Source organism: Bos javanicus, chromosome 6 (assembly GCF_032452875.1).
Source record: "Bos javanicus breed banteng chromosome 6, ARS-OSU_banteng_1.0, whole genome shotgun sequence".
Taxonomy (NCBI): domain Eukaryota; kingdom Metazoa; phylum Chordata; class Mammalia; order Artiodactyla; family Bovidae; genus Bos; species Bos javanicus.
The window spans coordinates 66,526,929-66,551,802 of record NC_083873.1 but is presented as its reverse complement, the minus strand read 5'-3'; the positions used below and the strand labels follow the sequence as shown (position 1 = coordinate 66,551,802).

The window sequence follows — 24,874 nt, the reverse complement described above, 5'->3', positions numbered from 1 at the left end:
ATCTCTGCTAGAAATTCTTCCTAGACCTCCTACACAACCAGGTCCTCATTATTCATACCCTAATTCAAATATCACTCTTCATAGAGGCATAGACCCCAGACCAATCTAAAAGTTATGTTCAGTTATCATTTACTATTAACACCAGGGATCCTTAGAAATCTTTCCTCACAATCGGAAATCATCTTGTTTACCTAATCATTTCCTGTTTCTCTCAACAGAATGCAAGCTTCATAAAGTGGGACCTAGATTCTTTTATTCAAGTGATTAAAACAGTGCCTGGTATACAGCAAGTACCCAACAAATATTTCTTGGATTAATAAACTATTTTTACCTAACTTTTCATGTGCTAAACTGCTTCCTACCAGAAGCCTGCAGAAAGAGAAAGATCAAGTATAAATACCAAATGATTGAAAACAGGTTTTCAAATAAAAGATAATTCTGAACAAATAATACTGTGTGTACAGAAGGATTCTGAGGCTCCATTCAGACCTGACAGGAAGGATGGAGGGCTATGGTTTATTAGTGATGTCTGCCACGGACAAAAATGACAACACATATATCATATCTTTGAGCTACTTTTTCCTTTTCTTAACATGTTTATAGTCTTATTTCCTTTAAAATGAAAAAAGAGGCTGAAATTTTCTTCAAAATGGGTAGCTGTCTTCTAAAACTTTATAAGTGTTCGAAATCTCCATATACATTCTTCCAGCCCTCAAAAGAAGTTTGAGGCTTCTATCTTTTTTTCTTTTGTTTTTTAATTTCTTTGTCCTCTGGAAAAATCAAAGTGATGAAGAGTGATGGTTTCCAGTCTACTTTCCCCTGTATCTTCTGTTACAATTTCTCATTGGAATGATGGAATCTTCTACCTGCCTTTCTTCGAGTGTCCATAAACTAAGCACAATCAAATGGGTGGAAGAGAATGTAGCGGAGTCAAAAGGGCCACCAAAATGTCATTGGACAAGAGAGAATAATTCCAGGGTAAGTTAAAATATAGCTCCATGCTTCTAGGGGAATGGAGGCTGCTCAAAATACCTAGAGCCAAAAGGTAACAAGTACACCTTCTTCACAGTCATGCGAATTAGGGGACTTCAGGGTAGGGAAGTGTCAAGGATAAGACAGATGAGAGGCTGAAAGGAGTAACTCATGAGATCCCTGGAAACTGAGAGGCAAAAATCTGGACATGAGGTTAAAGCCAGAAGGCTGTGTGGGTGAAGAAAGATGGTAATAGATGACAGCTGTTTGGAAGGGACACCTCTCACTGCGGCCTTCCAGACCCATCTCCTTTCAAGGAGAGAGATGATATAACCCTGGAAAGTTATCTTTCATGACACCAAAGACAGGAAATGGCCCAAACATAAAACAGAATTTGTTTGGAGGCCAAGTTCACAGAAAGGACAGCTCTTCCGGAAGGTAAATCAATGAAATCAATTACCTTTTATCAATAGCCACATGCTGGGACACTGCCTGCAATCACCATGTATTACAAAACTGGCCAGCTCAGTAGAACACTGTGTGCACAGAATTGATAGCAGGGCTCAACAACAGGAAACAATGACCTCAACTCTTCCAGGGTAAAGACCAATTACAATCTTCAGGCTGTACAAATGGGCTTCTGAAACACCAGCTATAAAAACATTAAAGATCTCCCTTCTATCCTTCTTTCCTCAATGGACTTGGAATTTTACTTAGACCTGGGGTGCAGGACAACTTCATTACTGTCAGCCACACATTTCTGCACCCCTGGCTTTGAACCTTAAGTCAGATTGGACTTTTTTAGAATACCCCATTTGGTTCTTTGATCGAAATGAATTGGATGAAACTGAAGAATTGTAAGGATTTCCTCCTCCCTGGAAGCTGACTTCTCCTTGCATTGACTGCCCCATGAGCCTTTCCCTTCTCCAGGGGATCTTCCCAAACCAGAGATTGAACCCACATCTCCCGAATTGCAGGCGGAGTCTTTACAAGCTGAGCCACAAGGGAAGCCCAAGAATACTGGAGAGGGTAGCGTATCCCTTCTCCAGCCGATTTTCCTGACCCTGGAATCAAACCAGGGTCTCCTGCATTGCAGGCAGACTCTCTACCAACTGAGCTATCAGGGAAGCCCATACCCATGAGCCTAAGGATATTAACTTACTTTCCAGTCTGGAAAGGCAGTTCAAGCCAGAAGAAAGTTGGATTGACAAAAATAAAGCATCATTTTATATTTAGGATTTCCTCAAATTTCTGGTTAAGTCTAGGGGTGGGGTAAAAACAACATTGAGAGTGTAATATGGCTGAACTTTTATACATATTATCTTACTTAATCTTCACATAATCTCCATAAATAAAGAAACTGGAGTACAGGCAAGTTAAGTAACTTACCAAGGTCACATACCACTGAGCCAGAATGTAAACTCAGGCTAACCATCACCCATCATTTGTAACATGTGCTGTTCTGGGTCAGTGTCTTCAGAATAGTGAGTCCAGTGAAACCCAATGCATGAATTTTTACCATGGGTCTCATTTTCATTTCTCCAGCCCTTTGACAGGAAATCCTCTTTCCCAATCCTGTCCACGTGGTTAAGCTCTGCCCTCAGGAAAGATCCATATCCCAGGTCTGGTTGGTGAGAAAATGATCTTTCTAGTCACAACGATACACACAGGGAAAAGCATAGGACTCAAATCCCAACACACAAGACCTGAGTTCGATGCCTGGGTAGGGAAGATCCCCTAGAGAAGAGAATGGCAACCCCCTTCAGTATTCTTGCCTTGAGAATCCAATGGACAGAGGACCCTGGCAAGCTACAGTCCACGGCATTGCAAAGAGTTGGACGTGACTGAGCGACTAACACTGTCACCATCAGCTGAGCCACGGAGTCATAACCAGCACATTTACATCTGATTTAAGAATAATGGTGTCTTACACAGCATTGTAAATCAACTACACTCCAGTACAAAATAAAAATTAAATTAAAAAAAGAATAATAGATGTCACCATTAGTCCTCGATTTTGCAGTTATGGGGCCAATATATTTCCCTTTTTCATTAAGCCAATTTGAGCTGGTTTTCTGTCACCTGAAACCGAAGAGTCCTGACTAACACAGACTTCTTCTTAAGGCTAGAATATTTTACCAGACTAAGCCCTCAGCTTTGTCCATTTACAGGTATCTACAGGTTGCTGGTCCACCTCAGTCCCTGTGATCCTGAGCACTTGTGAGAGCACTTTGGATTTCTGGCCATTAAATAGCAAAGGGGTTGGGAGCACCCAGGGACTGAAGATAACATCAATGTTCTTTCAGCAATGCAGCAGAGGCTTGTGAACTGGGGTTCATCTGCGCCACCCATGAGCTCGGTGACATGGGTGGATTACTTAAGATACCTCCCTGTGCCTTACTTTCCTCATCTACAGAGTGGCTAACGATAGCACCTATTCTGCAGAGTCATTTTGAGAATTACATTTATGTATGCTAAGCACCTTACATACATAAATGTATGTATGCATATATATATATGCCTGGCATATAAGAGGCATTACATAATGTTCATAAGGCTATCTCAAAAATAGTTATTAATTTTGTAAAAGATGAACTAGACAAATGAAAAGAGTTTTGAGACAACTAGCTCAATTGGTGATTATAATATTTTGGGTAAGAGGTAATGAGGGCAGAGAGAAGGATGGAGAGGGGACAGATATAAGGGATATATATCGGAGGTGGGTGGACAGGACTGAGAAGTTAATTAAGTGGAAGGTGGACACAGGTTTAGGGAGAGGGAGGCAGTAAGATCATGCCACTATTTCGCATGACAGTAAAACCTGAAGAATTTAATTTTGGCTTTAGAACCAGACTAAGAAGGGTTCCCATCCCAGTTCTGCTATTTTTTTTTTTTTTCATAGCTATGAGATTTCTGGAAAAATTCATCAGCCCCTTTGAAGTTCAGATTCTTCATCTTAGAATGGGAACAACACCAGGTTCTCTCTCAAAGTGCTTTGTGAAGATAAATGGGACTGTGAATACGTCATAGTTTGCCCAAGAGAAGGCGCCGGGGGTTTAGGAAATACTAGATAATGTTATTTGTAAGGTCTGAAGACTGGATTTCTTCTTAGAAGCACCTGAGGTCTTTCAAAGTTTTCTTTTCTCTCAGAAATGAGTAACTTTATGTCTGTTGTATTAGTAGAGATCTTTGGAAACAAACACAGATGATTCAGATACGTTTCAATACACCAGAGTATTTGAGCCAAGCACCCCGGAAGATGCCTGACTTTGACGACGGCCGTGTATTGGTGTGCACGTTTTTGCTGTAGCACCCACCTCTGACCTCTGGCCACTCCTGTAGAGCTCGGGCAGCTGCATGAGAGTCTCTGCAGACACGTCTTTCTCCAGGACTCCATAAATGACGGGAGGTGCAGATGTGAAAAGGAGGTTGAAGAAGATCAAGACCCAGTAGTCAGTCATGGATGTTCCTGAAAACCCACAAAAGAACTGGTACCAGAAAAGGAGGTTCACGTAGGCCTAGGGACACAAAGAGAAAAAGTCACATCTTAGAGTCTGCTATGAGAGCCATGACCACGTATGCCATGCAGTGCTGTTCTGAATGGTGTGATCTCAGCCTCTCAGTACAGCTTCTTTGCTGACAGAATAGAGAACCACAGCTGACCTTACAGCTTTTTTTTGGTAAATGTTTTATTAAAACACACACACACATACAGACTGTTTACTATGTGGTGCTGGCATGCACGGTTCTAAGAGCTTTATAATTCATTCATTTAATTTTCGTAACAACTTGGAAATTATTGTTGTTCCTATTTTTACAGATGAGCAAAGTGAGGCATGGAGAGGCTAAGGAACTTGCCTAAAGTTAGCCGGCAAATAAGTGGCAGAGCCAGGATTCAAATAGAGACATTCCAGTTCCAGATGAAGAGAAGCTGGACCCATGCTGGTAGGTGGCAGCCATCACAACACATGTTCATTCAATTGCTTTCTGAGTTCTCGATTATTCTTTTCGTGGTGAAGTGGGATGGTGCCAGTGGGTGGGCAATCATCCCAGTTTGCTTGAAGCAAAGGAGTTTCTTAGGACATAGTACTCTTACAACTTAAACAAGGGCAGACCCAGGCAAACCAGGACAGGTGGTCATCCCAGAGGCAGGCACATACATTCAACATGGTTTCAGTATTTTGTCTCATGTGCAGTAAGTCTTCAATAGCAAAAGCTTTCTGCCCTGAAGCAATGTAGGACACAGGAAAGGTCATTCAACTCAGATTTAGGGGGTCTTGTTTCAAGTCCAAGGGGACACTTTCTATATGACTTTCAGTTCAGTTCAGTTCAGTCACTGAGTCGTGTCCGACTCTTTGCGACCCCATGAATTGCAGCACGCCAGGCCTTCCTGTCCATCACCAACTCCCGGAGTTCACTGAGACTCACGTCCATCGAGTCAGTGATGCCATCCAGCCATCTCATCCTCTGTCGTCCCCTTCTCCTCCTGCCCTCAATCCTCCCAGCATCAGAGTCTTTTCCAGTGAGTCAACTCTTCGCATGAGGTGGCCAAAGTACTGGAGTTTCAGCTTTAGCATCATTCCTTCCAAAGAAATCCCAGGGCTGATCTCCTTCACAATGGACTGGTTGGATCTCCTTGCAGTCCAAGGGACTCTCAAGAATCTTCTCCAACACCACAGTTCAAAAGCATCAATTCTTTGGCGCTCAGCCTTCTTCACAGTCCAACTCTCACATCCATACATGACCACTGTAAAAACTTTAGGTCATTTAAAAAACCTCTATAAATTTTGGTTTCTATGCCTGGAAAAGACTTAGAGAATTATACCACATCAGGTCTTAATATCAAGATCCAGTTAGAAACTGCTCATGAACTATAAAGTTCCTTTTTAGTTCAGTTCAGTTGCTCATTTGTGTCTGACTCTTTGCGACCCCATGGCACACCAGGCCTCCCTGTCCATCACGAACTCCTGGAGTTTACCCAAACTCATGTCCATTGAGTCGGTGATGCCATCCAACCATCTCATCCTCTGTCATCCCCTTCTCCTCTCATCTTCAATCATTCCTAGCATCAAGGTCTTTTCAAATGAGTCAGCTCTTCACATCAGGTGGCCAAAGTATTGGAGTTTCAGCTTTAGCATCAGTCCTTCCAATGAATATCAGGACTGATTTCCTTTAGGTTTGGTTGGATATCCTTGCAGTCCAAGGGACTCTCAAGAGTCTTTTCCAACACCACGGTTCAAAAGCGCAGCCCCGAGGGAGGAGGGCGTGCTGCAGTCCCGGCGGCGGCGGCGGCGGCGGCTGGAGGTGCAGCCTCCCGGGTGGGAGGTGGGGGCTGCGGGCGCAGGAAAAGGCGCCTGGGGAGCGGGTACTCGGCGGGGCCTCCTCGGGCCCGGGCGCGGCGAGTGGGAGCGAGCGCGCCAGGAGCACGCAGGCGCCCTGCTCCGGCTGGCCCTCGGCCGGCTCGCGGCGCGAGAGCAGCCGGCAGCCCGCCCCCGCGCCCCCCGCAGCCCCCCGGGCCGCCCGCGGCCAGCCGTCGGGAGCAGCCCCTCGGTCGCAAGCGCAGGCCGCCGGCCCGGCAGAGCGCGTGGCGGCGGAGGCGGCGGCATAATATTAAAAACAAAACAAAACAAAACAAAAAAAACACAAAAGCATCAATTCTTCGGCACTCAGCTTTCTTTATAGTCCAACTCTCACATCCATACATGACTACTGGAAAAACCATAGCTTTGACTAGATGGACCTTTGTTGGTAAAGTAATGTCTCTGCTTTTTAATATACTGTCTAGGTTGGTCATAGCTTTTCCTCCAAGGAGCAAGCGTGTTTTTAATTTCATGGAGCCAATCACCATCTGCAGTGATTTTGGAGCCTAAGAAAATAAAGTCTGTCACTGTGTACACTGTTTCCCCATCTATTTGCCATGAAGTGATGGGACTGGATGTCATGATCCTAGTTTTCTGAATGTTGAGCTTTAAGCCAACTTTCTCACTCTCCTCTTTCACTTTCATCAAGAGGCTCTTGAGTTCTTCTTTGCTTTCTGCGTAAGGATGGTGTCATCAGCATATCTGAGGTTATTGATATTTCTGCTGGCTATCTGGATTCCACTTGTGCTTCATCCAGCCCAGCATTTTGCATCATGTACTCTGGTGACTAAGTGTGCTAATTCTAACTAGTAAAGTACCAAGAGCTTCTTGAAAAGTTCACTGTGCTAGAAGAAAAAAAATGTTCCTGCTGATGATAGACACACACACACATGCACAGATCTAAAAATGACCCACAGTCATCTTTTTCCTAAAGATGGTATTTCAATAGTGATGTAAATTTTTGTTTACTACTAACTTGCTACATATGGACTTAAAAGACCAAGAATAAATTTGGTTGAAAATCATGACATTTTACCTAATCATCCCACTAAGAAGGGATTCAGGTGAAGCAACCTAAGGTCAACATGGGTTTATAAAAGAGGAAACTGAAATTTAAGCGATAAGTTGAAGATTAAAAGCCAAGACGCTTACCAATCAAATTCTGCCCTTTTCAGAATTACAGCTACCAAGTACAAACACCTTTTACAGGCTTGCCATAGAATTCTTTATCTAGTGGTACTAGCCAGCTCTATAGGCTAAGGCACTATCCTAGGATTTCATTTGTATCTGCATCTTCAACATACCACATGGGACATCCATTAGGGACAACAGATTTTTTTTTTTTTTAGTAATCGCCTGTAACACAGAAGCAAACCTTTTCATTCTCTACTGACAGACAGCATTAAACATTTCATAATTCTGCTTGTCACAATCATTTTACAGCAGGTCAAAAATTGGATTCTAAATGAATCAGACAGGGTTTAATTGAATTTAAATGCATAGGGAATAGAAAATGCTAGCAGATGGACAAGCCTAGCAATTTGCTGTCAGCTGCTGAAACATAGCAGATTATTCCTAGTAAGACAGCAGGAGTCATCCTGGCTGCTTCCCAAACATCAATAAGCAAAGTAAGCTTAACGTTGGGCCCTCCCTCTTCACCCCTTACACCAGCAGGAGAGGAAGGGCCACAGGGAAAAGGATGAATTCTCTGGAGCTACATACCACGTTCTTGTAGAAAAAATACAGAATCATGTTGGAAAGTCGGGTATAACACCAGTGCCCGTGGACAAGGAGGAGCTTGCTGAGATGTCTAAACTGAGAAACAGCAAAGTCGCTGGCCATCACAGCCTGTGGGGACGATGGAGAGAATGTCACCCTGAGCAGAACATGTTAGAACAGACATAGCATGGCAACCTGACCTCCAGCAGGTTCAGACTGGTCAAAATGTGGTTTAAATGCAGTAAATCACACAGAGACAAATATCAAACATATGTGGGAATCTAAAAAAAAAAAAAAAAAAAAAGAGTACAAATGAACTTATTTGCAAAACAAAAACAAAGTCACAGATGTAGAAAACAAATTTATGGTTACCAGGGTGTAAGGGCACTGGGATAAACTGGGAGATAGGGACTGATATATATACTATATATAAAATAGATAACTAATAAGGATCTATTGCCCAGCACAGGAAACTCTACTAAATACTCTGTAATAGCCTATCTGGGAAAAAGAATCTAAAAACAGTTGGGTATATGTATAATTGATTCATTTTGCTGTAAAATTGAAACTAACATAACATTGTAAATCAGCTATACTTAAATAAAAATTTTTAGGAGGGAGGAGCCAAGATGGTGGAGGAGTAGGACAGGGAGAACACTTTCTCCCCCACAAATTCATCAAAAGAGCATTTAAAAGCCGAGTAAATTCCACAAAACAACTTCTGAATGCCGGCAGACGACATCAGGCACCCAGAAAAGCAACCCAAGTCTTCGAAAGGAGGTAGGAAAAAATATAAAAGACAAAAAAAGAGACAAAAGAGGGAGGGACGGAGTTCAGTCCCGAGAAGGGAATCTTGAAAAGAGAGAAGTTTCCAAACATCAGGAAACTTTCTCACTGCCGAATCTGAGCTGAGCTTTGGAAGCACAGAGGGCAACATAACAGGGAGAAAAAATAAATAAACAATTAAAACTCGCAGATTGCGAGCCCTACGGTAACTCCCCCAGCAGAGAAGCAGCGCAGATGCCTGCACACGCCATTAGCAAAAGGCGGCTGGGCAGGGAGGCGCGGCGCGGGCTGCATCGCTTAGAGTAAGGACCTGGCCTGAAAACCCTGAATGCTATCTGAGCGAAAAAATCTGGGCTAGCAAACCAGACTGTGGGATATCTGCCACGCGAAAAGCCAGCCCTAACCTAAGACACCGCCAGGCCCGCGCACGGAACAAAGGACTGAACAGAGATAGCTGGCTGCAGACCTTCCCCCTCTGGTGACACGCAGCCAGAGCCGGAAGGGGGCAATCGCAGCACCACAGAGACATTATCTATAAAACTATAAGCAGGCTTCTTTGCTAACTAAAACTTCTTGGGGGGTCTGGACGGTCAACATCTCCCTAAAAAGGTGCGCCAGTTGTACACCTAGATAACTGAGTGACGGGGAGGCGATAGGTCGCAGCAATCGCGCTCGCTAAACACCTCATCACCTGAGCTGCTCCGACCTGGGAAGGGCATAAAACGCAGGCCCAAACGAGTCTGCGCCTCTGAGGACTACCCAAGTGCCTGAACCTGAGCGGCTTGGACCTGGGAGGTGCAGGCAGCCCAGGGCTGGCCACGGATGGTTCCCAGAGGAACAACCTAGAGCCTAAGCAGTGTGGGCAGGGAGGCTACATGCGCCATGAGTGGGGACAGACCCATTGTGGCTGAGGCACTGCGACCACAGGCCAGTGTTACTTGTTTGCAGCATCCCCCACTCCCTCCCCACAGCACGACTGAACAAGTGAGCCTAAAAAGAAAAAAAAAAAAAAAAAGGGTCCTCCACCGTCCCCTTTGTGTCAGGGTGGAAACCAGGCGCTGGAGTCCAGCAAACAGAAGACGCTATAACAGAGGGAACCGCCTTGGAAGCTACAGGCAATAGATTAAAACCCTGTGGTTACTACCGACTACATAGGAAGGGGCCTATAGATCTTGAGAAATAAAAGTCGGACCAAGGAACTAGCCAAAAATGAGCTGAACCCACAATACTCACAACAAAATCAGAGAAAGTCCTTGATATATTTTTACTAATTTTACGATCATTCTTTTTTTTTTTTTAATTTAAAAAAAAAAATTTAAGTCCTCTTTTATTCCTTTAATTTTCACTTTTATAACCTATTACTTTGCAAAAAAAAAAAAAAGACCCTATTTTTTTTTCTTCAGCAAACTTCATATATATACTTTTTATAATTTTTTGACCTTGGTTTTTTTTTTTTTTCCTTCTTTTCTTTAACATTGTATTTTTGAAATTCCAAACTCTACTCTAGATTTTTAGTTTTAGCCTTTTGGTATTTGTTATCAATTTTGTACCTGTAGTTTTTTTATAATTTCTGTGACTTTTGTTTTTTCTGTTTCTTTCTCTTCTTCTTTTATATAACATTGTATATCTGAAATTCCAAACTCTACTCTAGATTTTTAACTTTTGCTTTTTGGTATTAGTTATCTATTTTTTACCTATATTTTCTTTATAATTTTCGCAACCTTGTTTGTTTTTGTTTGTTCGTTTTTTCTCTCTTTCTTTTCCTTCTTCTTTTCTTTAACATCATATTTTTAAAATTCCAAACTCTACTCTAGATTTTTAATTTTTGCTTTTATGTATTTGTTACCAATTTTGTACCTTTAAGAACCCAATCTTCAGGACGCATTTTTCACTAGGGAACGAGATTACTGGCTTAACTGCTCTCTCTCCCTTTGGACTCTCCTTTTTCTCCACCAGGTCTCCTGTGTCTCCTCCCTAACCCCTCTCTACTCTACCCAACCTGTGAATTTCTGTGTGTTCCAGATGGTGGAGAACACTTAGGGAACTGATTACTGGCTGGATCTGTCTCCCTCCTTTTCACTCCCCCCTTTTATCCTTCTGGCCACCTCTGTCTCCTTCCTCCATCTTCTCTTCTCTGTATAACTCCGTGAACATCTCTGAGCGGTCCAGTTGTGGAGTGCACATAAGGAAGTGACTACTGGCTACCCCACTCTCTCCACTATTGATTCACCTCATCTCATTTGGGTCACCTCTAACTCCCTCCTCCCTCTTCTCTTCTCCATGTAACGCTGTGAACCTCTCTGGGTGACCCTCACGGTAGAGAAACTTTTCATCTTTAACGTAGATGTTTGATCAATGGTGCTGTATAGAAGGAGAAGTTTTGAAACTACTGTAAAAATAAGACGGATAACTGGAAGCAGGAGGCTTAAATCCAAACCCTGACTCCAGGGAACTCCTGACTCCAAGGAACATTAATTGACAGGAGCTCATCAAACACCTCCATACCGACACTGAAACCAAGCACCACACAAGGGCCAACAAGTTCCAGGGCAAGACATACCAAGCAAATTCTCCAGCAACAAAGGAACACAGCCCTGAGCTTCAAGATACAGGCTGCCCAAAGTCACCCCAAAACCATAGACATCTCATAACTCATTACTGGACACTTCATTGCACTCCAGAGAGAAGAAATACAGCTCCACCCACCAGAACACCAACACAAGCTTCCCTAACCAGGAAACCTTGACAAGCCACCTGTACAAACCCACACACAGCGAGGAAACACCACACAAAAAAGAGAACTCCACAAACTGCCAGAATACAGAAAGGACACCCCAAAACCAGCAATTTAAACAAGATGAAGAGACAGAGGAATACCCAGCAGATAAAGGAACAGGATAAATGCCCACCAAACCAAACAAAAGAGGAAGAGATAGGGAACCTACCTGATAAAGAATTCCGAATAATGATAGTGAAATTGATCCAAAATCTTGAAATTAAAATGGAATCACAGATAAATAGCCTGGAGACAAGGATTGAGAAGATGCAAGAAAGGTTTAACAAGGACCTAGAAGAAATAAAAAAGAGTCACTATATAATGAATAATGCAATGAATGAAATTAAAAACACTCTGGAGGCAACAAATAGTAGAATAACAGAGGCAGAAGATAGGATTAGTGAATTAGAAGATAGAATGGCAGAAATAAATGAATCAGAGAGGATAAAAGAAAAACGAATTAAAAGAAATGAGGACAACCTCAGAGACCTCCAGGACAATATTAAACGCTACAACATTCGAATCATAGGGGTCCCAGAAGAAGACGACAAAAAGAAAGACCATGAGAAAATACTTGAGGAGATAATAGTTGAAAACTTCCCTAAAATGGGGAAGGAAATAATCACCCAAGTCCAAGAAACCCAGAGAGTCCCAAACAGGATAAACCCAAGGCAAAACACCCCAAAACACATATTAATCAAATTAACAAAGATCAAACACAAAGAACAAATATTAAAAGCAGCAAGGGAAAAACAACAAATAACACACAAGGGGATTCCCATAAAGATAACAGCTGATCTTTCAATAGAAACTCTCCAAGCCAGGAGGGAATGGCAAGACATACTTAAAATGATGAAAGAAAATAACCTACAGCCCAGATTATTGTACCCAGCAAGGATCTCATTCAAGTATGAAGGAGAAATCAAAAGCTTTTCAGACAAGCAAAAGCTGAGAGAATTCCGCACCACCAAACCAGCTCTCCAACAAATACTAAAGGATATTCTCTAGACAGGAAACACAAAAATGGTGTATAAATTCAAACCCAAAACAATAAAGTAAATGGCAATGGGATCATACTTATCAGTAATTACCTTAAACATAAATGGGTTGAATGCCCCAACCAAAAGACAAAGACTGGCTGAATGGATACAAAAACAAGACCCCTACATATGTTGTCTACAAGAGACCCACCTCAAAACAGGGGACACATACAGACTGAAAGTGAAGGGCTGGAAAAAGATTTTCCATGCAAATAGGGACCAAAAGAAAGTAGGAGTAGCAATACTCATATCAGATAAAATAGACTTTAAAACAAAGGCTGTGAAAAGAGACAAAGATGGTCACTACATAATGATCAAAGGATCAATCCAAGAAGAAGATATAACAATTATAAATATATATGCACCCAACATGGGAGCACCACAGTATGTAAGACAAATGCTAACAAGTATGAAAGGAGAAATTAACAATAACACAATAATAGTGAGAGACTTTAATACCCCACTCACACCTATGGATAGATCAACTAAACAGAAAATTAACAAGGAAACACAAACTTTAAATGATACAATAGACCAGTTAGACCTAATTGATATTTATAGGACATTTCATCCCAAAACAATGAATTTCACCTTTTTCTCAGGTGCACATGGAACCTTCTCCAGGATAGATCACATCCTGGGCCATAAATCTAGCCTTGGTAAATTCAAAAAAATACAAATCATTCCAAGCATCTTTTCTGACCACAATGCAGTAAGATTAGATCTCAATTACAGGAGAAAAACTATTAAAAATTCTAACATATGGAGGCTGAACAACACGCTGCTGCATAACCAACAAATCACAGAAGAAATCAAAAAGAAATCAAAATTTACATAGAAACGAATGAAAATGAAAACACAACAGCCCAAAACCTGTGGGACACTGTAAAAGCAGTCCTAAGGGGAAAGTTCATAGCAATACAGGCATACCTCAAGAAACAAGAAAAAAGTCAAATAAATAACCTAACTCTACACCTAAAGCAACTAGAAAAGGAAGAAATGAAGAACCCAGGATTAGTAGAAGCAAAGAAATCTTAAAAATTAGGGCAGAAATAAATGCAAAAGAAACAAAAGAGACCATAGCAAAAATCAACAAAGCCAAAAGCTGGTTCTTTGAAAGGATAAATAAAATTGACAAACCATTAGCCAGACTCATCAAGAAACAAAGGGAGAAAATCATATCAATAAAATTAGAAATGAAAATGGAGAGATCACAACAGACAACACAGAAATACAAAAGATCATAAGAGACTACTATCAACAATTATATGCCAAGAAAATGGACAACATGGAAGAAATGGACAAATTCTTAGAAAAGTACAACTTTCCAAAACCGGACCAAGAAGAAATAGAAAATCTTAACAGACCCATCACAAGCACAGAAATTGAAACTGTAATCAAAAATCTTCCAGCAAACAAAAGCCCAGGTCCAGACGGCTTCATAGCTGAATTCTACCAAAAATTTAGAGAAGAGCTAACACCTATCCTGCTCAAACTCTTCCAGAAAATTGCAGAGGAAGGTAAACTTCCAAATTCATTCTATGAGGCCACCATCACCCTAATACCAAAACCTGACAAAGATCCCACAAAAAAATAAAACTACAGGCCAATATCATTGATGAACATAGATGCAAAAATCCTTAACAAAATTCTAGCAATCAGAATCCAACAACACATTAAAAAGATCATACACCATGACCAAGTGGGCTTTATCCCAGGGATGCAAGGATTCTTCAATATCCGCAAATCAATCAATGTAATACACCACATTAACGAATTGAAAAATAAAAACCATATGATTATTTCAATAGATGCAGAGAAAGCCTTTGACAAAATTCAACATCCATTTATGATAAAAACTCTCCAGAAAGCAGGAATAGAAGGAACATACCTCAACATAATAAAAGCTATATATGACAAACCCACAGCAAACATTATCCTCAATGGTGAAAAATTGAAAGCATTCCCTCTAAAGTCAGGAACAAGACAAGGGTGCCCACTTTCACCATTACTATTCAACATAGTTTTGGAAGTTTTGGCCACAGCAATCAGAGCTGAAAAAGAAATAAAATGAATCCAAATTGGAAAATAAGAAGTAAAACTCTCACTATTTGCAGATGACATGATCCTCTACATAGAAAACCCTAAAGACTCCACCAGAAAATTACTAGAACTAATCAATGATTATAGTAAGGTTGCAGGATATAAAATCAACACACAGAAATCCCTTGCATTCCTATACACTAATAATGAGAAAACAGAAAGAGAAATTAAGGAAACAATTCCATTCACCATTGCAACGGAAAGAATAAAATACTTAGGAATATATCTACCTAGAGAAACTAAAGACCTATACATAGAAAACTATAAAACACTGGTGAAAGAAATCAAAGAGGACACTAATAGATGGAGAAATATACCATGTTCATGGATTGGAAGAATCAATATAGTGAAAATGAGTATACTACCCAAAGCAATTTATAGATTCAATGCAATCCCTATCAAGCTACCAACAGTATTCTTCACAGAGCTAGAACAAATAATTTCACAATTTGTATGGAAATACAAAAAACCTCGAATAGCCAAAGCGATCTCGAGAAAGAAGAATGGAACTGGAGGAATCAACCTACCTGACTTCAGGCTCTACTACAAAGCCACAGTTATCAAGACAGTATGGTACTGGCACAAAGACAGAAATATAGATCAATGGAACAAAATAGAAAACCCAGAGATAAATCCACGCACATATGGACACCTTATCTTTGACAAAGGAGGCAAGAATATACAATGGATTAAAGACAATCTCTTTAACAAGTGGTGCTGGAAAATCTGGTCAACCACTTGTAAAAGAATGAAACTAGAACACTTTCTAACACCATACACAAAAATAAACTCAAAATGGATTAAAGAACTAAACGTAAGACCAGAAACTATAAAACTCCTAGAGGAGAACATAGGCAAAACACTCTCTGACATACATCACAGCAGGATCCTCTATGACCCACCTCCCAGAATATTGGAAATAAAAGCAAAAATAAACAAATGGGATCTAATTAAACTTAAAAGCTTCTGCACAACAAAGGAAACTATCAGCAAAAAGACAGCCTTCAGAATGGGAGAAAATAATAGCAAATGAAGCAACTGACAAACAACTAATCTCAAAAATATACAAGCAACTCCTACAGCTCAACTCCAGAAAAATAAATGACCCAATCAAAAAATGGGCCAAAGAACTAAAGAGACATTTCTCCAAAGAAGACATACAGATGGCTAACAAACACATGAAAAGATGCTCAACATCACTCATTATCAGAGAAATGCAAATCAAAACCACTATGAGGTACCATTTCACGCCAGTCAGAATGGCTGCGATCCAAAAGTCTACAAGCAATAAATGCTGGAGAGGGTGTGGAGAAAAGGGAACCCGCTTACACTCTTGGTGGGAATGCAAACTAGTACAGCCACTATGGAGAACAGTGTGGAGATTCCTTAAAAAACTGGAAACAGAACTGCCTTATGATCCAGCAATCCCACTGCTGGGCATACACACTGAGGAAACCAGAAGGGAAAGAGACACGTGTACCCCAATGTTCATCGCAGCACTGTTTATAATAGCCAGGACATGGAAGCAACCTAGATGTCCATCAGCAGATGAATGGATAAGAAAGCAGTAGTACATATACACAATGGAGTATTACTCAGCCATTAAAAAGAATACATTTGAAACAGTTCTAATGAGGTGGATGAAACTGGAGCCTATTATACAGAGTGAAGTAAGCCAGAAAGAAACACACCAATACAGTATACTAATGCATATATATGGAATTTAGAAAGACGGTAACAATAACCCTGTGTACGAGACAGCAAAAGAGACAATGATGTATAGAACAGTCTTATGGACTCTGTTGCAGAGGGAGAGGGTGGGAAGATTTGGGAGAATGGCATTGAAACATGTATAATATCATGTATGAAACGAGTTGCCAGTCCAGGTTCGATGCACGATACTGGATGCTTGGGGCTAGTGCACTGGGATGACCCAGAGGGATGGTACGGGGAGGGAGGAGGGTTCAGGATGGGGAACACATGTATACCTGTGGCGGATTCATTTTGATATTTGGCAAAACTAATACAATTTGTAAAGTTTAAAAATAAAATAAAATAAAAAGAAAAGATGGAAATGAAAGGAGAATACATGTAAAAATAAAAAAAAAAAAATTTTTTTAAATATGTAGGTTAAGCCTTACATGCAGATCCCCACCCCCGCCAAAAAAAAAAAAAAACAACCCTCTCCAAACAAGCAAAAACGCCTGCATACAGAGCGTTAATGGGTTGCCTGGAGTTACCACTCAGTTTTCCAACGTGACCCCATGAAACAAGACTTCTCTCTGGTCTACTATTCATGATGTAGTTTCGGCAAGTGTGCTTTCCCTAGAAAGCAGCTCCCTCAGAAAGAACTCCGAGGGAGCATTTGCTTCTCCTCAACGAAGAGAATATAAAAGCATACAGTTATGACTTCACTTGACTATTAACAACGCGGCAGGCAAAGGAGGTATTTGAATTTCTCATCTTTTGTAAAGACATCATAATTTACAATTCTCAGGAAACCCTCAGCCTCACAGCCCACTTTCTTTTGACAGTACTTGCTCCAATCATGACAAGCAGTCTTTTGTCCAAGCCTCTATCTGAATTTTGTGCCTACAACACTATCCAGTGCATACACATGAGGCAGTCACACCTCCCTCATCCTCTCCTATCTTCTCTTCGCATCTCCCTATTTAGGATCTTCAGGTCTTTTATTCAAATCCTCAGTAGCTCTCAGCATCAAGTCATAGTTATTGCAGAGATAACACATATGTTCTTATGATTTAGATACGTTATATTTTTAAAACTGAACAAATGAGTTAAAATTACACAGGAAAATACCATAATACTCACCCAGTAAATAATCACTGAGCGAATGAATGGATAAATGCCCTGTCACTCACTTCTGAGCTAGCTGCAGACAGCCTCACTCTACCACAGAATGTGACCGTGGAGAAGGCTACCTTTGGGTGGGAAGGTCAAGTTTATGGTATTCGGGTGTGCAACATCTACTCACCTGCATGCCTTCTTGCCCAGAGATGCCAATGCCAATGTCTGCCACTTGAATCATGCTGACATCATTGGCACCGTCACCTTCGTGAGACAGGAGAAGAGAAACAGATGAGGAGCAAAGAAAAGATGCAAACTACAAATCAGTAGCAGCCTCTCAAGCCAACAAACTAATCCTTCAAGGTTTATCCCATGTCTCCAAGCTGCCTGGAAGCTGGCTAAGCAGGAATTCAAGGTGGTATCCCATTGCCATCAGAAGAATTCCAAATCAGTACTACTTGAAAATCCTTTGCCTGGGCTAGCCTCCCCTTTGTCTATGTCACTTACTCTACTTCCAATTTCCCAGATATACTCTGCTTCTTCTAGCCCTGCACCTCGTGTTTCTCTATTCCTATAACACTGCCCTCATCACCCCCGCCCCACCTTGCTAGATTTTAATTGCTCTCTCAGCTTAGATATCACTTCCTCTGGGAAATCCTTCTCATATTCCTTTTAAATAATACTTATTTATTTGCTTATTTATGGCTATGCTGGGTCTTTGTTGCTATGTGTGGGCTTTCTCTAGTTGCAGTGAGCAAGGGCTACTCTCTAGTTACGATGCGTGGGCTTCTCTTTGCAGTGGCTTCTCTTCTGGAGTACAGGCTCTACTGAGCATGGGCTTCAATGGCTGCAGCACACTGGCTTAGCTGCCCCACAGCATATGGAATCTTCCTGAACCAGGGATTGAACTCGTGTCTCCTGCATTCGCAGGTGGACTCTTAGCCACTGGACCACCAGGGAAGTCATGTTTCTTTTAGATATGATGCCCCTTCCTTAGGTTTCAAGTACCACTGAGTGTGTCTCTAGTAAACCTGTCACGTGGTATTATTATGGTTGCTATAGATTTCCTTGTCTCAACACAGGGGAAGCTTCTTAAGGGGAGTTATTACATTCCCACTGGTAATGAACATTGGTTGTTCCCAACTGCCCAGCAAACTTTACTTGTTTTCTAATGAAGTATCCTACCTTTTCCTGGGAACTGAGTCCATGTGTTTTGTTAGGATGAACCCAAATCTCCAGATTTGGGATGGGCAACTGAAGCAAGCCTGGGAAATTGGCCTCAGTGATTGGTTCAGAGATGGGTACATGATTCAACTTAATTGATACAATTGACATGTCCAGGGCTCTAGCCTCAGGAACATACGGATCCAGGGCCTTGAACAATTCACTCATTTATATGTTCTTTCAATAGGACAGTTGAACAGAATTCCACCCTAACCCTGATACTTTATTCCAGCAACTTGAAAACATGTACTATTATTTCTCTCAGGTTGCTAATAGGATGAGATATAAAGGTGGGAATTTTCAGTGGCTAGAACAGCATCCTGAGGGGAGAGGCTACCTGAGACTGAAAATAATCCAGGTAGAAGCAGAGACTATAAGGAAAGACTGAGTTCTCATTGTGCTAATGTCTGAATTTTGGTATGTCACAGAACTTAATCTCACCCTGTTTCTCTTTTCCACTTATATTCATTTTTGGTGAGCTTATCTAATATCAAGGCTTTAAATATCATCACTAGACTTACAATTCCCAAATTTATGTCTCTAGCCAATTCCTCATTGCTAAAATCTCAGACTTTATCTCCAGCTGCCTACCTAACATCACTGCTGACAGCTAATGGATTTCTCAAACTTAATGTGTGTAAGACCGAACTCCTGCTTTCCCTGACTCCATCTCAGTAAATGGATGCTCCATCCTTTATACTCTTAGAGATAAACCCTTGACCTCCCCCTTGACGCCTGCTATTCTTCAACACATCCAAGCCATCAGCAAATTTAACCAGCTCTTTCTTCAAACCATGTCCATTATCTGATCACATCCCACCACCTCCTCTGCTCCCACCTGGGCTTGATCCACAGTTCTCTTCTCCCTGAATTATTACAATAGCTGCTCAACTGGTCTTCCTTATGTCCTTGTGATCCAGTGGTTACTCCCAACACAGGAGCCAATGTGACCCTTCTCAACTTAAGGCAGATCATGTCCCTCCTCTGCCCAAAGTCCTCCTGTGGCTCCCTATCTCTACAGATAAAAGCCAAAATTCCTAATGGCCTCCAAGACTTTACATGATCTGGTTGCCTGCCATGTTTCTGCCCTTCACTAACCTGCAGAAGACCCTTCCTTTTGCTCAACCCGCTTTGGGTTTGACACGCTGAGCATGGTGCATATCCTGACATTTCACTGTCTTCTCTGCCAGAAACTCCCCCCAACCCAGATCTCCTATGGCTGCTTTATCATCTCCTTCAAGTCTCTGCTCACGCCACCTAATCAGTAAGACTATCTCTGAAAAACCTATTTTAAATAGCAGCCCCTTCCCCCTCCCCCAATGCTCTTCATCCCTTGACTTTAATTTTTTCAATAGCACTTGTCACTATCTGACATCTTACATCTTTATACCTTTTTGTTTTGTTTCACTTTTTACTGCATTGCCCTCCTCCTAGATGTAAGCTCCTTAAGAAAAGGTACTTTGTCGGTTTAGTACACTTGTCTTTCTCCACTGCCTAGGAAAATGCCTGGTACATAGAAGGCACTCAATAAACAGTTGTTGAACAAATAAATGAATTGTTAATTTTCCTGAGTTTAACTTTCTTGAAGGTAGAACTCAGGGACTTATCAGGTCTACGTTTAACTACATAACCCTCCTAACCCAGGTGATCTGATATGTAACACAGACTCCTATTATGTTGTTTTCTATGTCACATCTCTACCACCTGATTCATAACAGGGGGCCAAATAGGTGATGGAGGGGAATGGGGAGGCAGTCAGGGATGGAGAGAAAGAAGGGAGGAGAACGACAGACCCAGAGAAGGGCAAAGGGATGTACGGAAGAAAGGACAAACAGAAGAATCAGCTTTTGGTGTGACACGAAAGGGAGAAGCATGGGGCTGGGTTCCACTCCCACTCACCGATGGCCAGGGTCATCACCCGGAGGTGGCTTCGAACCAGTTTTACCACCTCGCTCTTCTGCAGGGGCGTAGCTCGGCAGCAGACCACAGCTTGGCAGCGAGCAGTCAGCTCCAGGAACTGCTTCTGCAGACTCTCCTGCAGGGCAAACTCCAGGGTCTTCCCTGTGATAATGAGTGCAGCCCGAAGCCCTGAGCCCTGCAGGGTGGGAGGAGGCTGGTGTAAACTCGCACTCAACGATGCTTGCTCTGGAGAAGCTGGGTTCTTCTGAAGTTCTTTCAAAATTGTATCCATCAGCATCTCACAGGCATTCTTAAAACAAGAAGCACAAACATTTAGCCTCGGGGCTCCCTTGCTGGCCACCTTCAGCTAAATTTATCACTGCTATTCTTTAACATCTGCTGCATCCAGGCAACCCCAGGGAGGGAGTAACAGGTTCCTTTTGAAGACCTCACAGCTCTTCTGCAGAGACTTCTGTGTGTATGTGGGAAGGGGATAAATAGATGAGGAACATCTCACTTCCAACTACACAACTGAGAAATAGGTGTAAGATTTGTTTATTTGTGCAGTTTACAAATATTTGTGCAGTTTACTTCTCAAACTATAAATCTCAAGTGTGCTCTCGTCTCATTCTTCCATTTTCTATGTGCTTGGCTATAGGCAAATTATATAACCTCTCTCACCCTCAACTTTCTAATCTGAAAAATACAAATGTCTACATTATAAAGTTGTTGTGAGGAGTAAGTGAAATAATACACGCAAAGCTCCTAGTGTAAAGCACAATACTCAGAATTTAAAACAGTAATTATTATTTTTCTCTTCTTTTTGATTCAACTCGTTTATTCACTCATTCACTTACTATTTACTGAGAATTCTAGGTGCTGGGGACAAGTCAATGAACCGGAAGTCCCCACCCTCACCGAGCTAACATTCTGGTCCTGTTCTCAGCGGCCTCAACACAGTTGGTTTGCATACAATCCCCTCCACTCTCCTCACCCCCGGCTTGTTAGGAAGGTCTCTGAAGACAGATAGCACTTTTAATTTATTTTTGAAACCATCATAACGCCTAAAAGAGGACCAAGTTAGTCACTCAATAAATATTCATTGATGAATTCTACTCAAAACAAGAACAATATAACCAGAAACTACAGTGTCAAATGACACAAAGGACAGAGACAAACAAAAGCCTAGAGCACTGCATTTAAGTTTATACACTCGGTCTAAAACAGTTTATTCAGGAAAGAGTCCCTCACTCAGAGGCCATTTTCTCTTATTTCAAATGCTGTTTTATCAAGTATTTCTCAACCCACAATAAAATAGACTATAGTAGGTATGGATATGTAGGCACACATGGACACAACAAAGACTTAACAACCTTACTTAACAACAGGGATGGATACACAATTAACAAGAGAGTCAACTTCAAAATGGAGCTACCTGGCAACCTTTACCATGGGTACAAATCTGATCCCATACACCTCAAATGTCCCCAGTGAATCAAATATGCTCATTAGAGGCTCAAAATGTAATAGTAAAAAATTATCTTTAAAAACCCTCTGAAGTTTGGTTAAACTAAAATGGTACATTTGGAAGGTAACATACTCTGCAGTCACTGAAAATCAAGATCTATTAACCTGTTGTGTGCTGTTCAGTTGCTAAGTCATGTCCGCTTCTTTTGCGACCCTATGGACTGTAGCCCACCAGACCCATCTGTCCAGGTGATTTCCTAGGCAAGAATACTGGAGTAGGTTGCCACTTTCTTTTCTGGGGGGTCTTCCCAACCCAGGGATCAAACTCACGTCTCCTACAGTGGCAGGCGGGTTCTTTACTAGTGAAGCACCAGGGGAGCCCTTACATCTGCCAGGGGCCATATTAAATAATGTATATTTTCCCATTTAATACACACAACAATGCTACAAAATAGGGATTACTCTCAAATTACAGGTAAGGAAAATGACTCAGGTGGTTAACTCCCAAAGGTCACATACCTGGTCACTGGCAGGCTAAGCATTTGAATCCAGGTCTTACTAGACTTAAGGGCACATCCATTTTAGTGACTAAAATCACCAGGCATTTTCTGGTGCTAACTCCCTAGCCGATACTGGGATCTGGCTGCTAGTTTTGCTTATGGGTTCCTGAGCCACTGTCCACTGCCAAGGAGAACTAAGTCTGTATTAAGGAAAATTCTCCTCCCTCAAAATGTACCATCTAGTTGGGTACTGACTGACGACTGACCATAAAAACATGGCTAATCAAACATGGTAGCCTGTGACCAAGACCCAAGACATGATCCGGGTGACAAGTTCCAGAGAATTTCTGAGAGGCAGGTTGCTATGCCAAAATGAATGTGACTGATAGAGTCTGACAACTTAGGAAGGAAGGAGGAAGGTTTTCCAGGCAAATTATACAACACGCACAAATTCTTAGTATCACTGTATTAAGAATCTTCAATAAAATGCCTGTTTAACTAATTAGATTATTTGTGTTAGAGATGAGTGACAGGGCTGGAGGGAAGAGGGTATTGGAAAATATAGGCTGAATCCAAACCTTTTAAATTCCTTCTCCCTAAAAAAGGAGAAGAAAAAACTTTTTTCCCTTCAAGTTCTTTCAACTTTTGATATTCTCAGGTGCACTATATAAGATTTGCCACTAGAGGGCAAGATTATCCTCTGAGCCTAATATTAGAATTACCAGGAAAATACTCACAAGATTACACCAGAAATCATTTCCCCTCAGCTTGAAAGGGAGGTAGGTGCCTGCCTCACAGCTTGACATATTTTGTCATCATGGGCTAAATCTGGTCAATTCAGTGATAATTCTACATGGGGGTAAAGGGAGAAGCAAATACAATGTAAATTCTTTTAATGGGAATTTTTTCCTTTGAATCATTATATTTTCCAAGCCTTTAAAATAACTAAACAAGCTACATTGCTGGATAGTAGTAGCAGTACAGTCGCTAAGTCGTGTCTGACTCCTCTGACCAAATGGACTGTAGCCTGCCAGACTCCTCTGTCCATGGAATTCTCCAGGCAAGAATACTGGAGTGGGTTGCCATTTCCTTCTCCAGGGGAGTTTTCTGACCCAGGGATTGAACCCAGGTCTCCTGCATTACAAGTAGTCTCCTGCATTGCAGCCCCGATTCTTTACCGACTGAGCCACCACGGAAGTCCAACTGCTGGACAGAAGAACTAATTATCAAGGAGCTAATGGTTATTGGTTTTTCTTTCTCCTAACAGTCATGAAATCACAAGTATTCCACTGGCTTTAAAAAAAAAAAAAAAGGAGACCGGGCTAATCTCAGGGTACATACTTTACTTTCAGTATTGAGGACGAAGAGCTTGTCATTCGGCTCCAGTAGTTTGCACGCATAAGCAATGTTGACAGCTGTCTCCTGTTTGTCCCCTGTCAGCATCCAGATCTTGATTCCAGCTTTGTGAAGGGCTTCTATAGCCTCAGGGACCCCCTCCTGCAGACGATCTTCAATGCCAGTAGCACCTAGAAAATAACCGGAGTTCAATAGGGCTTGTAAGAAACAAAAGCCAGCTGAAGCCCACCTAAACTATGATGGAACCCTATCTGTTGGCTGATCCTGTCCCGAACTATGCAAACCACTCCAGTAGCTTCAAGGGGTCCAAATGAAATGTTGACCCCTCAGACCAAAATCATATACAAAAAAGTAATACTGGGGGAGGAAAGCCTTAGCAATCAATGAGTTTATCAAACTTACTTGCTCTCCTTCTGGCTAGCTTTCTTCTAGGGGGATTGAGGGGATTTCACTCAGTTACTTATATAAACTTACTTCCCAATTTTATAATTCTATAATTCCCAAGGGTAAAGACAGGCTTTAAAAGAATGTTCTGGTCAGTAACCCACAATATCTATTTTTAATGCTCTTTCATACTATAAGTCCATAATTTCCTTTTCTAAAACAACTGAGACTAGCTATATTTTGGAACTCAAAAGCTCTGCAGATTTTTAAGTAACACGGTACATGTGTCATATCTTATAATATCTGGTAATCAAGCATATTAATATTTCTTTAGCAAAACTTATAAATTACAATCACACTAATTAGGATAATAAACACTTTAAACTGTCTTATCAAATGAGGCCTGATCTTGCCAATAAATGAGTTTTGGTGCTAAACCCACAGAGCATGTTGAGTTTGGGACTGCAGATGAGGAAAAGT

General features: G+C 41.4%; 1 protein-coding gene and 1 non-coding gene across 9 annotated transcripts in view; both read right to left on the bottom strand.

Moving 5' to 3' along the window:
• Nucleotides 1-24,874, bottom strand: part of ATP10D (ATPase phospholipid transporting 10D (putative)) — a 137,880-nt gene that overhangs the window by 18,392 nt on the left and 94,614 nt on the right. For 7 of the 8 annotated variants that reach the window (XM_061420076.1, XM_061420073.1, XM_061420078.1 and 4 more), the window contains 5 exons: nucleotides 23,996-24,180; nucleotides 20,688-20,997; nucleotides 17,752-17,828; nucleotides 8,055-8,180; nucleotides 4,290-4,490 (listed from right to left, as the gene is read on the bottom strand). In XM_061420076.1, the coding sequence (XP_061276060.1) occupies nucleotides 4,290-4,490; nucleotides 8,055-8,180; nucleotides 17,752-17,828; nucleotides 20,688-20,997; nucleotides 23,996-24,180 (899 nt within the window). The remainder of the gene's footprint in view (nucleotides 1-4,289; nucleotides 4,491-8,054; nucleotides 8,181-17,751; nucleotides 17,829-20,687; nucleotides 20,998-23,995; nucleotides 24,181-24,874) is intronic. The other variant, XM_061420075.1, reaches the window with a different exon arrangement.
• TRNAC-GCA (transfer RNA cysteine (anticodon GCA)) lies at nucleotides 2,027-2,099 on the bottom strand. Its single transcript has one exon. It is a non-coding gene; the product is annotated as a tRNA-Cys (tRNA).